This window comes from Micropterus dolomieu, linkage group LG12 (genome assembly GCF_021292245.1).
Source record: "Micropterus dolomieu isolate WLL.071019.BEF.003 ecotype Adirondacks linkage group LG12, ASM2129224v1, whole genome shotgun sequence".
Taxonomy (NCBI): Eukaryota; Metazoa; Chordata; class Actinopteri; order Centrarchiformes; family Centrarchidae; genus Micropterus; species Micropterus dolomieu.
In genome coordinates, this window is record NC_060161.1 from 15,685,096 (window position 1) to 15,704,552 (window position 19,457).

The 19,457-nt window shown below is 44.7% G+C and overlaps 1 protein-coding gene and 3 non-coding genes across 8 annotated transcripts in view; 2 read left to right on the top strand and 2 right to left on the bottom strand.

Moving 5' to 3' along the window:
- The window catches only part of spag17 (sperm associated antigen 17), a 68,855-nt gene that overhangs the window by 44,358 nt on the left and 5,040 nt on the right, over positions 1 to 19,457 (bottom strand). For 3 of the 5 annotated variants that reach the window (XM_046065401.1, XM_046065398.1, XM_046065397.1), the window contains exons 9-39: positions 17,991 to 18,066; positions 17,763 to 17,881; positions 17,231 to 17,431; positions 16,065 to 16,169; positions 15,728 to 15,878; positions 15,327 to 15,539; positions 15,194 to 15,231; positions 14,971 to 15,087; positions 14,491 to 14,645; positions 14,108 to 14,217; positions 13,950 to 14,020; positions 13,287 to 13,544; positions 13,041 to 13,155; positions 12,594 to 12,737; positions 12,393 to 12,503; positions 12,152 to 12,294; positions 11,882 to 11,990; positions 11,361 to 11,524; positions 11,047 to 11,161; positions 10,775 to 10,929; positions 10,417 to 10,561; positions 9,871 to 10,319; positions 9,396 to 9,581; positions 8,728 to 8,864; positions 8,286 to 8,416; positions 7,957 to 8,090; positions 7,687 to 7,875; positions 6,734 to 6,847; positions 6,463 to 6,514; positions 6,033 to 6,123; positions 5,859 to 5,909 (exon numbers count right to left, since the gene is read on the bottom strand). In XM_046065401.1, coding sequence (XP_045921357.1) covers positions 5,859 to 5,909; positions 6,033 to 6,123; positions 6,463 to 6,514; positions 6,734 to 6,847; positions 7,687 to 7,875; positions 7,957 to 8,090; positions 8,286 to 8,416; positions 8,728 to 8,864; positions 9,396 to 9,581; positions 9,871 to 10,319; positions 10,417 to 10,561; positions 10,775 to 10,929; positions 11,047 to 11,161; positions 11,361 to 11,524; positions 11,882 to 11,990; positions 12,152 to 12,294; positions 12,393 to 12,503; positions 12,594 to 12,737; positions 13,041 to 13,155; positions 13,287 to 13,544; positions 13,950 to 14,020; positions 14,108 to 14,217; positions 14,491 to 14,645; positions 14,971 to 15,087; positions 15,194 to 15,231; positions 15,327 to 15,539; positions 15,728 to 15,878; positions 16,065 to 16,169; positions 17,231 to 17,431; positions 17,763 to 17,881; positions 17,991 to 18,066 — 4,349 coding nt within the window. The remainder of the gene's footprint in view (positions 1 to 5,858; positions 5,910 to 6,032; positions 6,124 to 6,462; positions 6,515 to 6,733; positions 6,848 to 7,686; positions 7,876 to 7,956; positions 8,091 to 8,285; positions 8,417 to 8,727; positions 8,865 to 9,395; positions 9,582 to 9,870; positions 10,320 to 10,416; positions 10,562 to 10,774; positions 10,930 to 11,046; positions 11,162 to 11,360; positions 11,525 to 11,881; positions 11,991 to 12,151; positions 12,295 to 12,392; positions 12,504 to 12,593; positions 12,738 to 13,040; positions 13,156 to 13,286; positions 13,545 to 13,949; positions 14,021 to 14,107; positions 14,218 to 14,490; positions 14,646 to 14,970; positions 15,088 to 15,193; positions 15,232 to 15,326; positions 15,540 to 15,727; positions 15,879 to 16,064; positions 16,170 to 17,230; positions 17,432 to 17,762; positions 17,882 to 17,990; positions 18,067 to 19,457) is intronic. The other 2 variants (XM_046065400.1, XM_046065399.1) reach the window with 2 other exon arrangements.
- Positions 16,992 to 17,062, bottom strand: trnag-gcc. The gene has a single exon. It is a non-coding gene; the product is annotated as a tRNA-Gly (tRNA).
- Positions 18,499 to 18,570, top strand: trnam-cau. Its single transcript has one exon. It is a non-coding gene; the product is annotated as a tRNA-Met (tRNA).
- trnam-cau lies at positions 18,901 to 18,972 on the top strand. The gene has a single exon. It is a non-coding gene; the product is annotated as a tRNA-Met (tRNA).

The following is a 19,457-nucleotide window of genomic DNA, read 5'->3' on the forward strand; positions in this document are numbered from 1 at the left end:
GTGAGGGGGTAGTGGTCGTCTTATGTGCATGTGTTCACTTGTACAGACTTTACTTGGTTAAAAACTTGGTAGCGTATGATGTTAAAAGTCCCGGTGGATATTTTACAAGCACGGACCAGGTAAAGCAGCAGTGAACACACAGCCCACAAGTGGCTCAGCTGCTGCCGTGATAGCGATAACGGAATAAGGACGAGTTCTGTGTTTTTTAGGCAACTTTATAAAGCGTACTGCTGATGGAGAAAGTGGAGTAGACGGGCGAGGGGGGAGACAGAGAGAGGCGGGACAAGCCGGTGCGTTTAACTGAGGTGAGGAGTGTGAGGAGAAGAGAATTCCAAGGAAGGTACGAAGCATATTTAAAATTTGTAATAATAATGTTCATGGTGATTAAAACCTGCTTTCACATGGCATTATTACGTGAAAAATTTAGATTTTACAATCATGATGCCTGCTCAACCATCGCCGAAGAATGACGGCATCGTCTATTGGCCCAAACCTAACTACTACTATAGACAATGTATTATTCGGAATGTCATTGGCACTAAACACGTTCTAGGGAACATTTAAAACAAAAATCACACAATATGAGTTGACTGTGCCGTTCATTCTGTATGAAACACAACTGTGTCTACCAAATTCAATGTCAATCCATACCACATTTCACTCAAAACCCCAAAGATCAACTTCGTGGTTGTGGTAGAGGAAAAGTCAGGTGATTACAAAAGTCATTAGTCACACTGGCTAGGAAACCATCAATGTCGGTGTAAGATTTTATGCCAGTCCATCTAACAGGGACACTTAACTGCGTGAGTTTCAGGGGAACTCCAAAGTGAGTGGATTTTATCTTCTGGTGGCCGTAGATATCTGCACCATGTTCCAAGGCAATCCATCTGAAGGTTGTTGAGATATTTCAGTCTGGACCAAAGAGGGTGACAGACCGACCAAAACTGCCATCTCTTGAGCCACACCAAAGGCTAAAAGGGCATTGATTGCGTTACATGTGTAAGAATGATGCGACGCCCACTCTGGTGCAACACATTTAATTTCTGTTGGAAATATGACAATACAGTTTTAATCAGGAGCGCTCTCTGTAGCGTGCATTCTTGGACTTACTCTTTACGTACTGACGTCTCATTCTACTTTACTGCTCTGTACTTACTTCCTTACTGTTTTTCACCATAACCAAATACAACATATTAATAAACATTTAAATGACATAGATAACACAGAAAATGCCCTGCATATAAATTCCTGTATCATTTGGCTGTCCCTTTCATGTGTGTCTTCTCCTGAATATCACATTTAAGTACTCAACTATACTTACCAAAAACTACACGTAATTAAAGCTGCAGCATGACTCTCAGATTTTAGACAGGCAAACAAAGGGCAACCTCAATATACAAATTCAATTTATTCATATTCATTTATGTCAGTAACATTGTCCCAGCATGTACCCAAGCATGGACTTCTTTCATCCGTTTTACTCCGTCTTTTATTTTAAAGAAATAAATAAAAGTCAAGAGTGATAACAGTAAATATTGTGTGAACTCTTGCAACTGTCACCATAAACATCTTTTTACCTCAGTACCAGCGTGTGAGACAGCGCCAAAATAATGTAGGCTGTAACATCGGCATGCTAGCCACGATTAGCATTAGCTTACCAACACATGTAACTAGTAGCTCTCAGGCTGCATAAGGCACCTAACCTACGCTGCGGTAAGTGTTCCCCTTCGAGGGAACTCGAACTGCGTCAGTTACGACACTATGGGAACGCCTCTAGGCGTAGCAGGTCTGAACGTGTATGAAATCACTCCAGTCCTATTGGTTTGTTGCTAGAACGGTAAGGTGTGACGGAATAACCGGAGGAGTATAAAGCACACCTGTACACACTCATCATTAGCTTTTTTCTATTCAGCAGGCGCTCTGTATGTTGTTTGAAGAAGCTCCAGTCCTACAAGCAGTGTGTCTTACCTGAAGAAGAAGTCTACTAGCATGTCCGGCAACCAGATGTACAGAAGGTGTGTTTTTCCTTGCCCTCAGTACATCACGGATGGAGATTCTCATGAGATGTGTGTCTCATGTTTGGGGATGGAGCACGCCCGGGCAACTCTCGAGGGGGCTGCCTGCGGATATTGCGAAGCCCTTTCCGTGCGGGTACTGAGGTACAGCATGGCTCTCTTTTCCGAGGATGGCCGGATATGTTCTCCCCGTGGCGTGGGCCCAGCGGCTTCCCTCATGAGGTTCACAGCGTGATCTGTCGGAGGATTTTGGGATGGCTGAGGCATTTTCCCGACCTTCATCCGCTGGCTCCGACGCTTCCTTTCCTCGTTCGGGAGCCCGTTTCTCGGCTTTTCCCGCTCGCGGTTTGGATCCGGAGACGCTGCAGCAATCCGACTACGAGGAGGCAGACGTGCTCAGCATAGTGGACGATGACTTCCGGGTGCCGACTATGACGAGCTGCTGGAGGTGGTGACTAGAGCCGTGGCTAAGCTCAACATCAACTGGCCACAGGAGGAGCAGACACCACAGGCTAGTGGTAAGCTTGATGAAAGGTTTCTTAAGCACCACGCGGCACCTCCACGCCGGTCTCTGCCATTCTTTCCTGATTTACATGATGAACTGAGTAAATCATGGGGCAGACCCTACAAGGCTTTCCACACCGCGATCACTGAACTACAGTAATGTGATGGGGGTTAGGGACCGTGGTTATGGGAGGATGCCTCGGGTGGAGGATGCGCTTGCGAGCTATCTCTCCCCTCGACTTGCGTCCTCCCTGGAGAAGCCGGCGTTACCCTCCAAGCCATGTCGCACCACATCTATGCTCGTGTGGAAGGCGTACATGGCAGCGGGCCATGCAGGTGCGAGCTTGCACACCATGGCGGTGCTTCAAGCCTACCAAGCCGACCTGCTACAGGAGATGGTTCAGAGGGGGGGTCCCTGTGAGGAAGGTCTGGCGGAGCTTCGCAGAACCACGGAGCGTTAAGACGCAGGGCGAAGCGTTCCGCCAGTACCTCCCTCGCCAGTCTGGACCCAAGGCAGCTGAGGCTGCCAGGCGTAGGTCCCTTCCCTCTACGAGCTCCTACCGAGAGGAGAGGAAGCAGAGTATCGCTTCTCGGGGGCCCCCCCGAGGAGCTGGGGCAGCGAGACGGCGCTCTCAACCTCAGCCTTCTGAGAGACGCGATCTGAGGACCGTCATCCAGTCCCGACGGAGCTCAGGGAAGAGGTCCTGAAGACCGGGGTAGGCCGACCAAGGTCCCCAACGCCGTGGCAACGGGTGATGTTACCCCGAGGGGCTGGTTCCGTAGGCAGACTTTGCAGAGGCTTGGCGGAGCCTTACGAACATTTCTCCGTGGGTCCTGCGCACTGCCATAGATGGGTTTCGACTACAGTTCAAAACCCGCCCTCCAAAATTCAACGGGGTGGTTTGGACTGTGGTCCGCCGGGAGCAAGGTCCGGTGTTGGGACAGGAAGTTCTTACTCTGCTGAGGAAAGGGGCCGTGGAATGTGTCTACCCTCTCGAGAGTTGGCGGCTCGGCATCGAGATGTCGTTCTGGCTCATCTGCTGCATTTAGGGCTGAGGCTCAACGCAAAGAAGAGTGTGCTGGCGCCCACCCAACGGACTACGTTCCTAGGGGTAGTATGGGATTCGACAACAATGTCTCCAGCACGTGTCGACACCATATTGGCTGCCGTGAAAGGGGTGAAGTTAGGCCACGCCATCACTGTAAAACACTTTCAACGAGTGTTAGGTGTCCTGGCGGCTGCGCTGCGTCCAGCGTAATACCATCTGGACTGCTGCACATGAGACCCCTGCTGTGGTGGCTAAGGACCCAGGGTTTTTCCCCGAGGGGAAATCCTTTCCGTCTGATTTGGGTTACGCGCAAGTGTCTTCGTTCCCTATCAGTTTGGAAGGAAACTTGGTTCCTGTCCTAGGGGCCCGTGCTGGGAGGGTCTTGTCGCCGGATGGTCATTTCGACAGACGCCTCCCTCACGGGCTGGGGCGCGGTCATGGGCGGCCGCTTTGCAAGGGGATCCTGGCAGGTGCATCAGTCCGAGTGGCATATCAACTGTAATGTAAATGTAAATGCTCCGTACTTGTATAGCGCCTTTCTAGTCTTTTCGACCACTCAAAGCGCTTTTACACTACATCTGCATTCACCAGTCACACACATTCATACACTGAGCCTAAGTGCTCAAACGGAAACTAACATTCACACTCATTCATACACTGGGGCAATTTGGGGTTCAGTATCTTGCCCAAGGACACTTCAACACGCAACCAGGGGAGCCAGGGATTGAACCGCCGACCTTCCGATTAACGGTCAACCCGCTCTACCTCCTGAGCCACAGCCGCCCCGTGTCGCCCTGTCTCGAGGTGTTGGCGGTGTTCCAGGCTCTAAGGAGTTTCCTGCCCGATCTCCAAGGCCACCACGTCCTGGTTCGTTGTCCCTCTGAGGAGAGACCTGCTGTCCCAGGCGCAGGGCCGGGTTCTTCACCCTTGCCCTGCCGTATGACGGCTGTGGGTCTGGCCCCTGAGGGGGCACAGTACCTAGAGGCGGGTCTAACAGCCAGAGCAGTCGAGACCCTCCTCAGCTCCAGGGCCCCGTCCACACGGATCCTCCGTGGTGCCCGGAGGATGAGACCTGTGACTCGGTCCAAGGTTCCCACTTGGGATCTGGCGGTGATTCTTGGGGCGTTGGCTGAGGCCCCCTTCGAACCCCTGGAGTCAGCTGAGGCTAAGCACTTGACCCTCAAGATGGCCTTTCTCCTTGCTATCACCTCTCTGAGGAGGGTGGGGATCTCCAAGCGCTTTCGGTTTCCCGCAAAGCCTGGAGTTTGCCCCGGAGAATATTAGGGCTATCCTGCACCCTCGTCCAGGATACATCCCTAAAGTGCCTTCTTGTGCAGCAGGGTCCACAGTGCTGCAGGCATTTCATCCTACACCTCATGTGACGGCGGAGGACGGGAGACTTCATCTGCTCTGCCCTGTCAGAGCACTGAGTATTTACACTCTGAGGTCCTCCCGTTGGAGGAAGGCTGACCAGCTGCTAGTGTGTTTTAGGTCCCCCAGGGCTGGGCTCCCAACATCCAAACATACTATTAGCAACTGGATTGTTCAGACTATTTCCCTGGCCTATCAGGTGCGCGGTTTGCCTTCACCTGTGGCTGTGAGGGCTCATTCTACCAGAGGCATGGCAGCCTCTCGAGCCCTCCTTTCCGGGCCTCTTTGCAGGATGTTTGTGTAGCGGCTGGCTGGGCCACTCCGCACACATTCATTCGGTTTTACAGTCTTGACACCTGGCACTCGTGCACTCTCCTCTTAGTCGTGCCACTTTATTGCACACTGGGGCAGGCGGGGTTTTCGGCACAGTTTAGTGGGTATCTCGTTCCCATAGTGTCGTAACCGACGCAGTTCGAGTTCCCTCGAAGGGGAACGTCTCAGGTTACGTATGTAACCCTGGTTCCCCGAGAAGGGGAACGAGACTCTGCGTCGGCCCGCCGCACCTCTCTCTCCGCCTGAAGCGCCTGCTTCATAGTTTAAGCTAATGATGAGTGTGTACAGGTGTGCTTTATACTCCTCCGGTTATTCTGTCACACCTTACCGTTCTAGCAACAAACCAATAGGATTGGAGTGCTACGCCTAGAGGCGTTCCCATAGTGTTGTAACCGACGCAGTGTCTCTTTCCCCTTCTCGGGGAACCAGGGTAACATACGTAACCCGAGACGTTATTTAAATGCACTGAAGTGTTTCAGTGAATGATGAAACAGAAAATCTTCATGGATTTTAGCAACTAAATGTTAAGGTGGTGGTTAATTAACACAGACTCACAAAATAGTGTGGGAAAGAAACACTTATTTACCTATATTGTGCAAGTCTTTCCATCCATTTTGACTTTTTTTCATTAGCAAAACTGCATAGTAGAGGGGGATTAAGAGGATAGTAATACAGTTTAAAACATATTTAAATACACAGATCTGCCACTTTAGAGAGCATGACATTATTTATTCATGCATGCCATTTTAATCTCTCCAACCTGTCACTAGCTACGGTGGCTGTGTCTTCTGAAACATCCGACTGCTCAGCTGGGGTTCCAACTCCTTGGCTGTACAGATTGGCTATGTCCACTGTGGATGCACACAGAAGGAGTAAGGAGAAGTATACATTTTGCCCAAGTGTTCTGACCCCTTAACACCATACTAAAACTAAATCACACGTACTATTTACTTCTAACTACAAAATATTTAACTTGAAACCTCTAGTACCTCTGTCATCTTAACTTAAATGTTACACAAACTGCTCTGTGTGACTGGGAACATTTCCACTGACTAATTAAATTTGACTAATTAAAAATAATTACAATGAAATAGGTATACTTAAGTAGTTAAAAGTGAATGAAGGAAACCAGAGATTTGCAAGTGTAACTTCTCTTTCAGCCAACTCGTAAGACAATGCAGACAGCCCACCTGACGTCCTCTGGTGAAAGGCGTGACCTTTATCCTCTTCTTCTGCAAAAGACTGTAAAATACATTATAAACAATTTATTAATATTGTATAACATTATTATACTCGCATTATTTGTAGAATGTTCTTTTAGGTCTTCTTCTATCTCTGCAGTGGGGAAAGAGCCTCATGATAACACATTTCTGCCTGTTGTACTAATTTAAAGTAAAGGCAAGTGGGAATATACCTATTCTGCATTACTGTATGTGTGTGTGTGTGTGTGTGTCCCCTGACCAGGAACAGGTTGAGCAGAACACTGGCATGAACACCCTCCTCCTCAGTACGAGGGTCTTTAACTTTCATCTCCTCTGATCGCTGCTCCCTCTCCATCAAACACTCTATGTATTCCTGCAGTCAAAGCCACATTTCAATAATTGTCAGGATCCTGCAAAAAATACATCCATCTCCAACAGTTTTCAGGTCAAGTCTGGTATTTTCCACAGTTACAGTATCTCACAAAAGGAAGTACAACCCCTCACATTGTTGTAAATATTTGATTATATCTTTTCATGTGACAAAAGAAGAAATGACACTTCGCTACAATGTAAAGTAGTGAGTGTACTTCTGTGAGATACTGTAGATAATGTCGCGCTCCAATCAAACTACTCAACAAAGCATCTGCCTTTCAAAGCAGAATGATTGCAGCAAGATGCTTCTGTGCCTCGCTTCACCGCGCCAACAATCACGTGAGCACCCCAAACGAGGCCTCATTATGTCACATTCCTATAAGAGAGGTGTCACGCTGGTTTTGAATACGGGATGTTCTTGTCAATCTGCGTCAGTGTTTAAAATCAGAGCTGTAGAATCTGTTTTTTACAATATAAGCTTTCTTGAATAAATTAAAAATAATAAAAGCAGTGAAAATGCTTGCACTCTGAATAACTGTTTTCGTCATGGTCTCAGATTTAATCGATCCATGCAATTGCAATAGTAAGAGTTTGGCCAGCAGATGTCGCCATTTTTGACTGAATGAGATGCTCAGAAACAGAACCATTTCAGCACAATTGCTTCACGGTGATTCAGTGCTTCAGTGCTTCAGAAAGCTTTATCCCCCCAATCACTATCTACATTTTAACCACTATTCCACTCTAAACCAATAACGGTGCCACTGTAGAATTTTACCTACTTATTTTAGCAAAACGTGACTTGACTTTTAGACACATGACCACAGACGTGTGTTTGTTTACCTTCAGTCGTGTGTCTACACTATTTTTGAGTGGTGTGGTGAATGGTCGATGCTGGTAAAGTTCCCTCATCTCTAGGACTTCAGGGCAGCTCCTGACAGGATGACGCTCTGCTGCAGAACCACCAGACCGCTCTCTCAGAGTCAAACCTCGTCCCATGTTGGTACCAAATGGAGGACCTGGGCTCTTCTTCTGGAACAAAGACAGAGGAGGGAAAATGTTAGTGTGTTGTTTGGCCAGATGTGTACGTGTGCAATATGTGTGTACCTGTACCTCTACTCTGGGGAAGTCGTGCCAGCTGCGGCTTCTGAGGTTGGGAGGGGTGATGTCAGGTTTCTGTTTCTCTAGCAACCACTGGGACCACACACTGCAGCGGCAAGGCTTTAGGATTGTAACGCCGAACTCATCTGTCAAAGTCACAAACACACGTCATGTTGATGATTGACCTTTATTTCTCATTTGATAGATAATAGATTGAGAAAGTGCACTCAATACTTTTATCTAACAGTTGGCTAGATGAAATAATGAAACTGTACTTCTAAAATGCTTTTTTTTTAATGAGTATTACATTTCTTGATCTTTTACGATACTGAACAGGGCACCTTGTGTATCTGGCAGTGGTTCCCGCTGCAGTGCTATGGTAGGGTCAGAGTATGCCTGGTAGAGCACTTCCTCTACGCTTTGAGAGCTCAGTAGTTCTGTACCTGAACCATCCTCATGCACCAGAAAAAGCCTGGAACAGGAATGTTTTCAGGGAACAGCAGTATTGTAACAGCAGCAAATATTGTCTCATAACTACTAACTTATTTTTTTTACATAGTGGAAAATGAAGAGAGAGAAAAATTTGACAATATAGCTCAAAATGGTTTTCAGCTGGTTGTGGATTTCCCTTTTCTGTATTAAACAATAACAAATAAATACCAGTGACTACATGTCCTCAAAGTGGTAATTTTTCATAACTGATTAAACGTGTCATAAAGAGAAAGAGCTTTACTAAAGTGTAATATAACTTTAAGGCGCAGTGCATATTGGATAAAGGCCCACCTGGGATAATGTCCTCTGTGTTTTACATTAATCCTGGCGATTTCTCTGTCCTCCTCCTCTGGCTCCTCCTCGTCCTGTTTAAGTGCGCTTGGAGCAGGGTTGAAGTTCAATATTGATAACTGCCCGTCTTCCATCACCTGCAACACACACACACACACACACACACACACACACACACACACAGTTCAGAGAATTCACTCAGAGAGGCAGATTAACTTGTGTGGTAGAATTAGTTTTAATGACTCGTGTGATCACCAGAAAACTTAACAGTAATGTCTGTTATTTTTTTTAGATTGTGACGTTTACATAACAGGCTGTCTAAACATCTCCCTGAGCCCTTGAATTTGTTGTTTAATTCTGAAAACAGAAATTCAGCCTAATAAGATATCAACCTTGTAACAGCCTAGGGATTACACGAGGATTAGTCGTTGGAGGTAGTGAAGCAAAGGGAGAAGCCCCGGAAAACTAATTTGCTGAAATGAGTGGAGACTTAAGGTCGTGTTCAAGATGGAATCGAATATATTTTCAGTTAGTCATTGTTTCCAACACTATGCTATAGTATAAAAAAGTCTTTTTAGTTAAGTCTTTCCTGTCTTTCCTTGGGTCATTCCTGTACCTTTCTGTACATGATGATACTAACCCATCTTCTTACAAGCCTCCTAACTGACCTGGAAGTGGTTCCCATCAGGGTCTGTAATGTCACAGGCCACTTTGTCTGAATGACACATTGTGTAGCTGCCAGGTTGGTTTGTGGGAGTGTCACCCTTTGGACTGGGGGTTACAAGTGTGTCAGACGAGTACACACACTTCCCATCACTTCGGATCTGCAGGAGCCCCACACTGGATGGGAACACCTTGGATGCGCACACACACACACACACACACACACACACACACACACACACAAATGTAAGCAAACAAACTAAAGGTGCAACTGTGTAATTATCTATGAGTCACTGTACAAGAGTCTAATTTTGGTGCCATCTCCTGGTCATGCCAAGACTTTCCACCAGAATAGTCTAATTTGTTTTTAAACAAAAACTTAACTCCAGCAGACTAATTTTAAGGTTGCACATAATCACATAGAAGCCACACACATAACAGCTTTAAACATAGATGTGATATTTGCTGTAAAACGCCCACCTGATAGGCTCCTTGGTTGTTTCCAGTGATGACGGTTCCATCGGCTAAAAAGACATGAGCCGTGTGTCGCTCTGGGTACATCACCACTGTGGCGCAGCCCTCTTTCTCCACCAGCAACACCCGCTCTTTGGAAGACACACTCCCCTTATTGCTCTCACATGCACTCCTCTTACCATTCTCAGCCACAGTCTCTTCTGCATACACACTACTCTCCCTTTCATCGCACACCGACTCACACTCGCTCAACTTTGTACGAGCGTATCCAGCGCCCTCTTCATCACATGCGTTCCCTGTACTGCCCATGATAACGTCTTCTCTGTTGTCACAAGTATCCTGGATGTGCACGTTCTCATTAACGCTGTCTGCACAGCGCGTGACACACACACACTCGGCGTGGCCGCATGCACATTCATTAGTTGATTGAAGGGTCACACTCTCAGGCTGCTCCCCTGGAAAGGAAACAGACACAGGGGCTCAGGTCATTTAAAAAGATTAAATGCATGTTTGTGAGGTGGGCAAGTATTTAGTAGTGTGTATGCTGGTGACCTGTGTGCAGCAGTATGTGTTGCGGTGTGTTTGGTGGTCTGTCTTGGTAGAGACTGGTGATCCTGGTTCCATCTGCATGTTCTACACTTAGAGATCCGTCTGGGTTCTGGACAGAAACCACCAGATCCTCCCGGCTCTGCATCACCTGACACAACAACACATGCCAAGCTAAAGATTTTCAGAAAGGCACCAACACTCATTTTCAAAACTCTATCACACACTTGTCGGACAATGACAAAATATTTAAATTGTAACATCAAAATATTGCCAAATTAATCGTGAAACCTTGAAAACGATGATACTATAATGGAGACAACTGATAACTTGTATACTGTCAGGAGTAATACAGCACTCTTACCGCATGGGTGATGGGGTCTGTAGCCGTGAAGGTGAGAAGGGGCGTGGTGGGTGTGTATTTGTGTGTGGTCCCCACAGTGTTGATGCGAGCTCCAGATGGAGTCGTTGTTAACCAACACCCTCTCTGAACATTAGCCTCCTTCTCTGAGCTCTGTTCTGTATAGACACACACAAAACATACAAAGTGATACTTAGTTGTCCTCACAGCAGGGGCCCATTACGTAAGAAGGTGGAGGAAACACTGGTTTGCATTAAGTGGTGCTGCACTCTAACCTTTCTTGTTGTCCTCAGTTTCTTGGGACGTGTTTTCCTCCTCAATCTTGGAGTCAGGAACCCACACTGGACCAGAATCCTGGCTGAAACTGACTGAGCCGTCTGCAAACAGAACCTGTAGTACACATGTGATTTGTGTGCTTGTGTAATGATTTGCGGGTTTGCATGTGTCGTAAGAGCTCGTCCCCATTTATGAGTAAGAAGTCTTGATGGTTCAGCCCTGCTTGTACAACTTGTACCACAAATCAGTCATATATTTGCTGGTATGTATTCCTCTATGTGTAAATATGAATATGTGTGTACAGTTGGTTTACCTCTGTGGACCGGTCTCTCATGTATCGGATCACAGCTCCCTCGCTGGTGACAATGCGGGACATTTCTTTGGAGAGGGATGGGTCCTGAAGATGACCTACAACTCCCCTACCATGAAGAGGAAAGCTCTGTTTCACCAACATACCCTGGTCTTCCGAGGACACTCCTGGACACACACACACACACAATAAAATTACTGAGAATTAATCTATGTGAGTCATAAAAGAGGGCACATTCATTTAACACAACCGTCTTCCGGTCCGCAGCTACACTATTTTATAGACATCAAACAATGTGGCAAGATCTTCTTCTGTCAAAGTGTGTGAGCAGGTAAATTTAAGTGTGGGAGATGTACGAGTGTCTAACGGTTCATTGTAACAGTTTATGGGTTGCGTTGCTCTGCTGATGAGTTCTTTGATGTACAACAGTCATTCCAGAGATGCAATGTAGTTACTGGAGCTCTTTCCTACAGTTTTGTAAAAGTGCACATGTGAGGGTACACACAAGAAAGCGCATCGCTGACCTTGTGTGTCCTCTCGCAGAAATTTCAGCAGTAGGCCATTAGGAACAGACAGGTTGAGACTGTTGAATGGAGTTGATGGCAGTGCTGGCTGGCCTTCACACACCTTAGACTACACACAATCATATACAAAAATGAACATATGATATGAGCAATACAGTAACAACAGTAATATTAACATCACAATAAAAAGCAAAAGCTCAAAACACAAGATGGTCTATACTATTTCATACTGAGGCTGGAGAGCCATTTAATTTATTTGTGTATATGTACACATGTGTTCTTTTGTGGATCCTGGGACTCCGGAGGAAATGAATCCAGGTCTGTCCCCTTGGTGCGGTGGGTGGAGGAGGAGACAGGAATGGGGACAGAGGTGGATGTCTCTGGTGACCCCCCTGCTTTTTCCTGGGGACTCACTAGAATATCACAGGAACACAGTAAATACTTCCTTCAATTTGAAAGAGTAAAAAACTTCACAAAGGATGAAAAACCATGTGTGTGTTAAGTGCAACACCTATGTATTCTCCTGTGGGGCCAAAGAAACTGTATGAGAGGTGGATTCCATTGTCTAACACTGCTGAGAGGGAGCCCTGCCTCATCCTTTTCATCTCCACAGGCTGTGACACTGAAAAGGACACAAACACACACACACAAATGATGGATAAAAATTCTGGGCTCTGTCTACAAATGTCTGTAGCATGATCAGTATCTTTACCTTTAAAATCTTCTTTTTTGCCATTGGTTTCTTTTTCTTGTGGCTGAGGGGGAGGCTTTGGTGGATCAACAACAACAACTTGGTTGATGTGTGTGAAGAAATGATGCCCATCCTTCTTCACGGCCAGTTTCATCAAGCTGGAACCTGGATGTGAAAACAGCACAAAATGTATGGGTGCATGTGGAAAATCACTCAAAGCACCTGTCGCCACTACGAGGTATCAGTGAGTAATAGCTGAGTTGCACTTTGCTTTTCATGAACAATCTCATTCCCAATGACTGACTTCCCATTTATGAAGCACAGAGCATGTAGGTGAGCTGTTTGCTGGGGATGTTTTCCTGAATTAAAATGGGCTTGATTTTGTTTAGATCTAAGCACTTTTGTTGTGCTTTAGAAGCACAACCACATTAGAAGCATTTTCTACAACTTGCAATGTTGCCTTTTTACCTTCAACGTAGCTGACATTCTCCACAGTGATATGTCCTCCATCTGAAGGGAAAAGGTACTGAAGACAACCTGACACGTGGATCAACCTTCCATCTGTGCTGTATCCTGTGAAACCCTACACATCACGCATACACAGGCCCACACACACACAGCCAGATCTGTTCATCTCCTATCTATGTTCTGCTGTTTATGTTCTGATGCAAAAATTAATTCAGTTAATTACTAGTTTTGTGTGTGTGCCCTCACATTGAAGGGTTCCTCTGTCGGATGCAGTTCTTCATTTTCCTCCACAGGGGGCGCTGTGGTACTAATGGACTCTGTTGGAGTCTTTGCTGAGCTGCCAGCTGTCTCTGCTCTGCTCTTGCCACTAGACACAGTTTTACTTTTCTTGTTGTCCGGCAACCCAGCCTCCTCCTTCTGCTGCTTGCCTTTCAGTGTATTCTCTTTCTTTGATTTCTTGGCCATATCTTCCTCCTTTAGCCGCTCCTGCTCCAACTTCCAGGCCTGTACCATCATGCACAAAGTAACACTGAAGTCATTGCTGTTTATAATAAAGACATTCAAGCAGGTATAAGATATTATTGTGACTGCCAACTTGTGCTGTGAAAGATATTCTGGCATCACTGTACTTTAACTGCCTTAGACACAGTTAACTGTTGTTACTATACTGTGTGTTTTGTTTTGTTTTAGTGGTTTGCTCTATAAATCATGGGTATGGGATAACTACTGACAATCTACGGAGTTGTGGGAGGAAAGCGACTCTATAGGTAAGAAGGGATCAGGCTTAATTTAGCATTGCCAGGAGGTTTCTGTAAAGGGTCCAAACACTTACTATCACACTGGTGAAAGGCCAGAACAGAGCTGGCTGTTAAAGTGAATGTTTTGAAGTTGGTTTTAGTTGGTACTGACTTTAAGGGAGTCTTTTCTGATGACTGGCTCCAGAGTGTCCTCCTCCTTTGCAGAATCTGCTGCCATTTCATCTAGTCCAGGAATAAAACAAACATTGCATTTGTATAGTGGTGAGTATAGTCTCATTGCCAGAGTATTACTTTGACAAGCTCCAATACCTTTTGCAGACTCAGCAGGGGTGATATTTCCAAGTTGCATTGCTTCTCTCTTTATTTCCTCCTCTTTTGTCCAATCTGAAATGGTATCTGCCACATGCTCCAGGTAATTCCTATCGAAAACGATAACAATGGGGATTTAAAGTCGACGCACCACTTCACATACACACCATTTCACTAGTCAGGTTTTATAGGCTATACATTGATATAAAGTCAGGATCAACTAGCTGCAACTGAGAAGTTACATACTGTATAATTCTAATAATGGTGTTTACGAGAAGTTTGTTTGTTTCATTTCTCACATAGCAAAACATATATTTAGTATATAGCCGAGTATATACGATTCATGTCCTGTGAGAAGAAAACTGAAAACGTGGCATTCTGACCTGAACTTGACATCAGTGTGAAGGGCTACATCCCAGAACTCCTTGCACTGGCGATAAGGGCTCATTGGATTGTGACAGAAAATGTAAAGGATGTTGTTAAGACTTCCTCTGAAAGTTTCCAAGCAGCGGTATTCTTCTGATGCTAACAGGAGTACCTACACACAAGGAAAATCTAAATAAATATAATTGATTGGTGGAAAATTCACATTTTTAGCTGAAATAAGATTTTAATGAGTTTTATCTGTATCGCAAATTTAAAGTTTCTACGTATTATTTTCTTAATTTCTGAGATAAACAGCATGTTGCCTTAAGTGTGTGTCATTTGTTGTTTTTATATTTAAGTCCTAGACTTTAATGTGAAGTGGCCGTGGTATGTCTAATCTTGATAGCTATGGTGTTGGTTTATCATAAATTAGATTAGGTTAGATTAGGCTGTAACCAAAAAAAACAACAGCCTGAAAGAGAGATAAGACAGGTCACCTGTGGAAAAATAGAGGCATTGTGGTGTTCAGCATAGTGCCAGTCAAACAGAGATCTCAGCCTACAACTCTGAATGGCAGATAAGTCCAGCTGGCTTTGAACTCTCCCAATGACCTGCTGGAGAAACATGCAATATTACTGGGAGGAAATCAGAATGCTGATTCTGTTTTTATTATAGCACACAAAAGATGTGAGCAGCTACACTATTAAGAACAAACAATACCTCTGTGTTACCAGGATCTTCAGTGAGAAATGTCAGACCTATAGTTGAAATAAATTATGGAGTTATTACCTTGTAAAGTACTGTATGCAAGTGAGACATCAAAGTGATTGAATTAACCAACACAGTAACAGACCTTTAGCCTGTAGGATATTCAGCTGCTGTTTAGCGTAGGATTGTGGGTTGTCCCAGGGGATGATTGTAGGTGTCGGTTGCTGTGCTGCTCCCAGTGTTCCTATTGGCCCAGGAGCATTCAGTAGTACACCCTTTTGGTCCACCCTGGTCAGTGGCATGCTCTCAAACACACTCTGATGAAACAAACGCTCCACGTCCCGCCATGACACAACATCTGTGGAATATCATAGCATCAAAATATGATTTGTGCTTTTTTCCCCAAGAAACATGGACTGAACAAATTCTCACTGTCTATTGGGATCAATGCAGTCAAAAAAATCATGATAACAAGTGGCCAAAAATGGAGATAAATCTTTTTATTAACATGGAGATACTGAGTTAAGGTGGGTAACTTTTTCTGACCATCTGTGCAGTAGTGTTGTAGCTGCTGTTTGATTGCCATCCAGCAGGAGTTGCTGTTTCTCTGCTGACCTACAGGGTGGATCAGATCCCACACTGGAGACAGCCTCATCATGGACAACTCCACCTCTGATGGATCAAAACCCTGAACAGCCTAAGAGAGACACACACAAACACACAGTATTAGAACACATCTGTGGTCCAAAGATCCAAGAGCCAAGACTGCATTTACTATATAGTCTATTCCTTTGTCTCATTCATGATTTTGAACCAAAACGGCAAAATCCACAAAAGAATCAATTATACCCAGCTGCAGACATAAAAAAAAAAATCTACTTGCACTGATATCCCTCAAGCGCAGTGCCCTCTCATCGTGGTGTCTGATAACCAGAGGGTGCTCAGACTTCTTCTGAGTCTCCTCTGCTCCGAACGTCTCCGCTAGCCTCTAACACAGAACACACAGGGGAATGAAACAGAGACAAATGAGTGGATAATTTCATTCTGTGCAGAGTGTGTCTGAACACTGGAGTCATGGGGGAAACCCTCAATGGAGGAGACCAGAGACACGGGGAAGACAATATAAAATGTAACTTGTTCCTGTGACCCCAGTTGACTGAGTCAGAGGGTATCAGTACTGTAAATGGTGAAAGTCATAATGCATTGATTGCTGTAAGAAAATGACATATTTAAGGAAATTACATAAGATGGTGGTTAGTTTACCTAAATTGATAGTAATTTATTTTGTAGCACTTTACTTTTAACAGTAAACACCTACTGTTTGTGTGTGTGCTACTCTCTGCTGTGATTATAGCACCATCTGCTGGACTGCATTTGTGGCTCAGTTATTCTCTACATTATTTGAAATCAATGTGTAAGTATGCAATAAAAATCACATCTTCTCTTCACAATAACACTGCAAACCAAGAAAGTCAATAAAAAAAAATCAATAAAACTATAATTTGTTATGCTTTTAATTTAACAACTTGCTATAATATAACAACAAAAGCAAGAGGAGACCGATTTCCTCTCACATGCTTTCTCTCTGCTCTGGAAAGCAAGTATTTCACCCTCCCCCCGCCATGACACAGCTGAGCTGAGCCGACCTTACTCTGCATTGTCAACGTGACCCTGGAGCATGTGGGGATTGGCTATAGTGTTGCAAGCGCCTGTGACTGGCCCTGCCCACTGAAATACAAGACACGTATTTCTTCTCTAAGCTCCACAGACCCCTCCCGCCTAAAAGGGCAGGACTGAAAAGGGTATTTGATGCATTGGCCGGGAATCGAACCCGGGCCTCCCGCGTGGCAGGCGAGAATTCTACCACTGAACCACCAATGCTTCATATACAAGGCACTTCACTGTAACAAATTTTGTAATTTTTGTACGAAATTAGTGAAAACAATTTGTTTCAACACAGTCTTTCAGTTGTATCATATGCACAGCACATGCTAGACTGTACATTTCTCAAGGTGTGTGTGTTTTGGTTTTGGTGCATGGCCACTGTACCTTCTTGTCTTCTTCATTCTGTGCTGTAGTCAGCAAGCTATTTAACATGTGGCTTCTCTCCTCTTTTGTGTGCATCAGAGGCAGGAAGCTTTGGAGTATGAAGCTGATCAGCTGATGGTCTAACCCAGGACCACTGTGAGGTTTGGACTCCTCAGCCACATGGGACCGTGTGGACAAAGCCCTTTCTGTTGACATCACCACCTAAAAACACACACATACACAAATATGAGGGAAAAGGGTTCAAATGACACAAGGCCTAAATCACAAAGGGGCTGCAACACTGAATAATATGCCATCTCTTTGCTATTATTAGTTTCTTTCTTAAAGTGCAATTTACTCACATTATATGTCATCTAGCTGTCTAATTTCTAGTGTGTCCCCTTTAGTCAATGTATCATTTGCAATCACACTTTTTCCCACAAATTGCTGATGTCACACATGAATAATGAGGCACCAATTTCCAACTCTCTAAATCTTGGTACAACCTCTCACTACACACCTGCTCTCAACACACACACACACACTCACAGACCTGTTCCAGCATACTGTGCAAGATTAGAGGCACAGAGCAGGCTTCAGGGGGAACCAGGTCGAGTAGGTTGCTATAGTAACGCTTGTCTACGTCTGTAGGAAGAGGATGCCTCTCGGTCTCTGTCAGAGAAAAGAGGACAGAGAGGAAGGTTAGTTTGGCAACATGGTTTTAATTCAAACACACGCGCAAGGATGTGAGAGGGTGGACAACTAAAGACAAAGGTTTTACCTCTCTCTGGTGGGCTTTCCTCCTGCACTGATTTCTTCTTGGAGAGTGGACTCACGGGCAGAGGGGGCGGCACAACCTGGCACGTGAAACCCACACACAGTAATAAGTTTGAATATATCTAAAATATCCAGCCACTTTTGCAAGTAAGAATGCCGTCTCTGGCTTCCTTAAAATATGAATATATGCTGTTTTTCTTTGTCTTCTGTGATACTACTGTGAATACCTTTTTTGGACAGACAAGACGTGAAGACATCACCTTGGGAAACTGTAGTGAGCATTTAAACCTTTTTTTGACATTTTAGAGATCAAACAATTAGTCTGCTGTGAAGCCTACAATGAACAAACATCAGGCAGCCTCTGAACGCTTTCACGATTCCTGTTTTTACTTCACAAAAACGTGATCATTAGTGTCCAAAGAAAATGAAACTAAAAGGATTATAGTGTCAACATTAAGACTTGCAGTAATAGATAAGGTACTAGCTTCCTGAGTCATAAATTACAGCTATGTAGCAGAGTGGCGCAGCGGAAGCGTGCTGGGCCCATAACCCAGAGGTCGATGGATCGAAACCATCCTCTGCTATATGAACATTTTACAAGGGCATTTAATATCTTGGATTTCTTCACTGTTGCTTAGACAAAACAAGACATAAAGACATCACCTTGGGAATCTGTAGTGGGCATTTAAACCTTTTTTTGACATTTTTGAGATCAAACAATTAGTCTGCTGTGAAGCCTACAATGAACAAACATAAGGCAGCCTCTGAATGCTTTCACGATTCCTGTTTTTACTTCAATAAAAACGTGATAATCAGTGTCCAAAGAAAATGATACTTAAAAGATTAGTGTTAATGCTACAACCTGCAGTAATCGATAAGGTACTAGCTTCCTGAGTCAGACAGTGTGGGCGTGTAGCAGAGTGGCGCAGCGGAAGCGTGCTGGGCCCATAACCCAGAGGTCGATGGATCGAAACCATCCTCTGCTATATCAAACTTATTACAAGGACCCTTAATATCTTTGACTTCTGCATTGTTGCCATGACAAAACAAGACATTTGAAACTACAAGAGGAATGTTTCACTTTTTCTGATGTTTTATGAAAAAACAAAAACAAAATAACCAGCAGATTCATCCATAATCAAAACAAAAATTGTTGCAGTCTTAGTTGTAGTTAAACTGACTGACAAGCATGCATGTATATACACTGAACAAAATTATAAACACAACACTTTTGTTTTTGCTCCCATTCATCATGAGCTGAACTCAAAGATCGAAGACTTTCTCTATGTACACAAAAGGCCTGTTTCTCTCAAATATAGTTCACAAATCTGTTAAAGACTCTGTCCGAAAAGTCTTTTTTGCTTAGGAAGGTTCCTAACCATAGACAGTATATTACTGGATGAAGCCACCCCGCAGATTTGAATGGAGAGCAGTGAAGCCAGTTTTGGACCAATAAAATACTACTACAGGG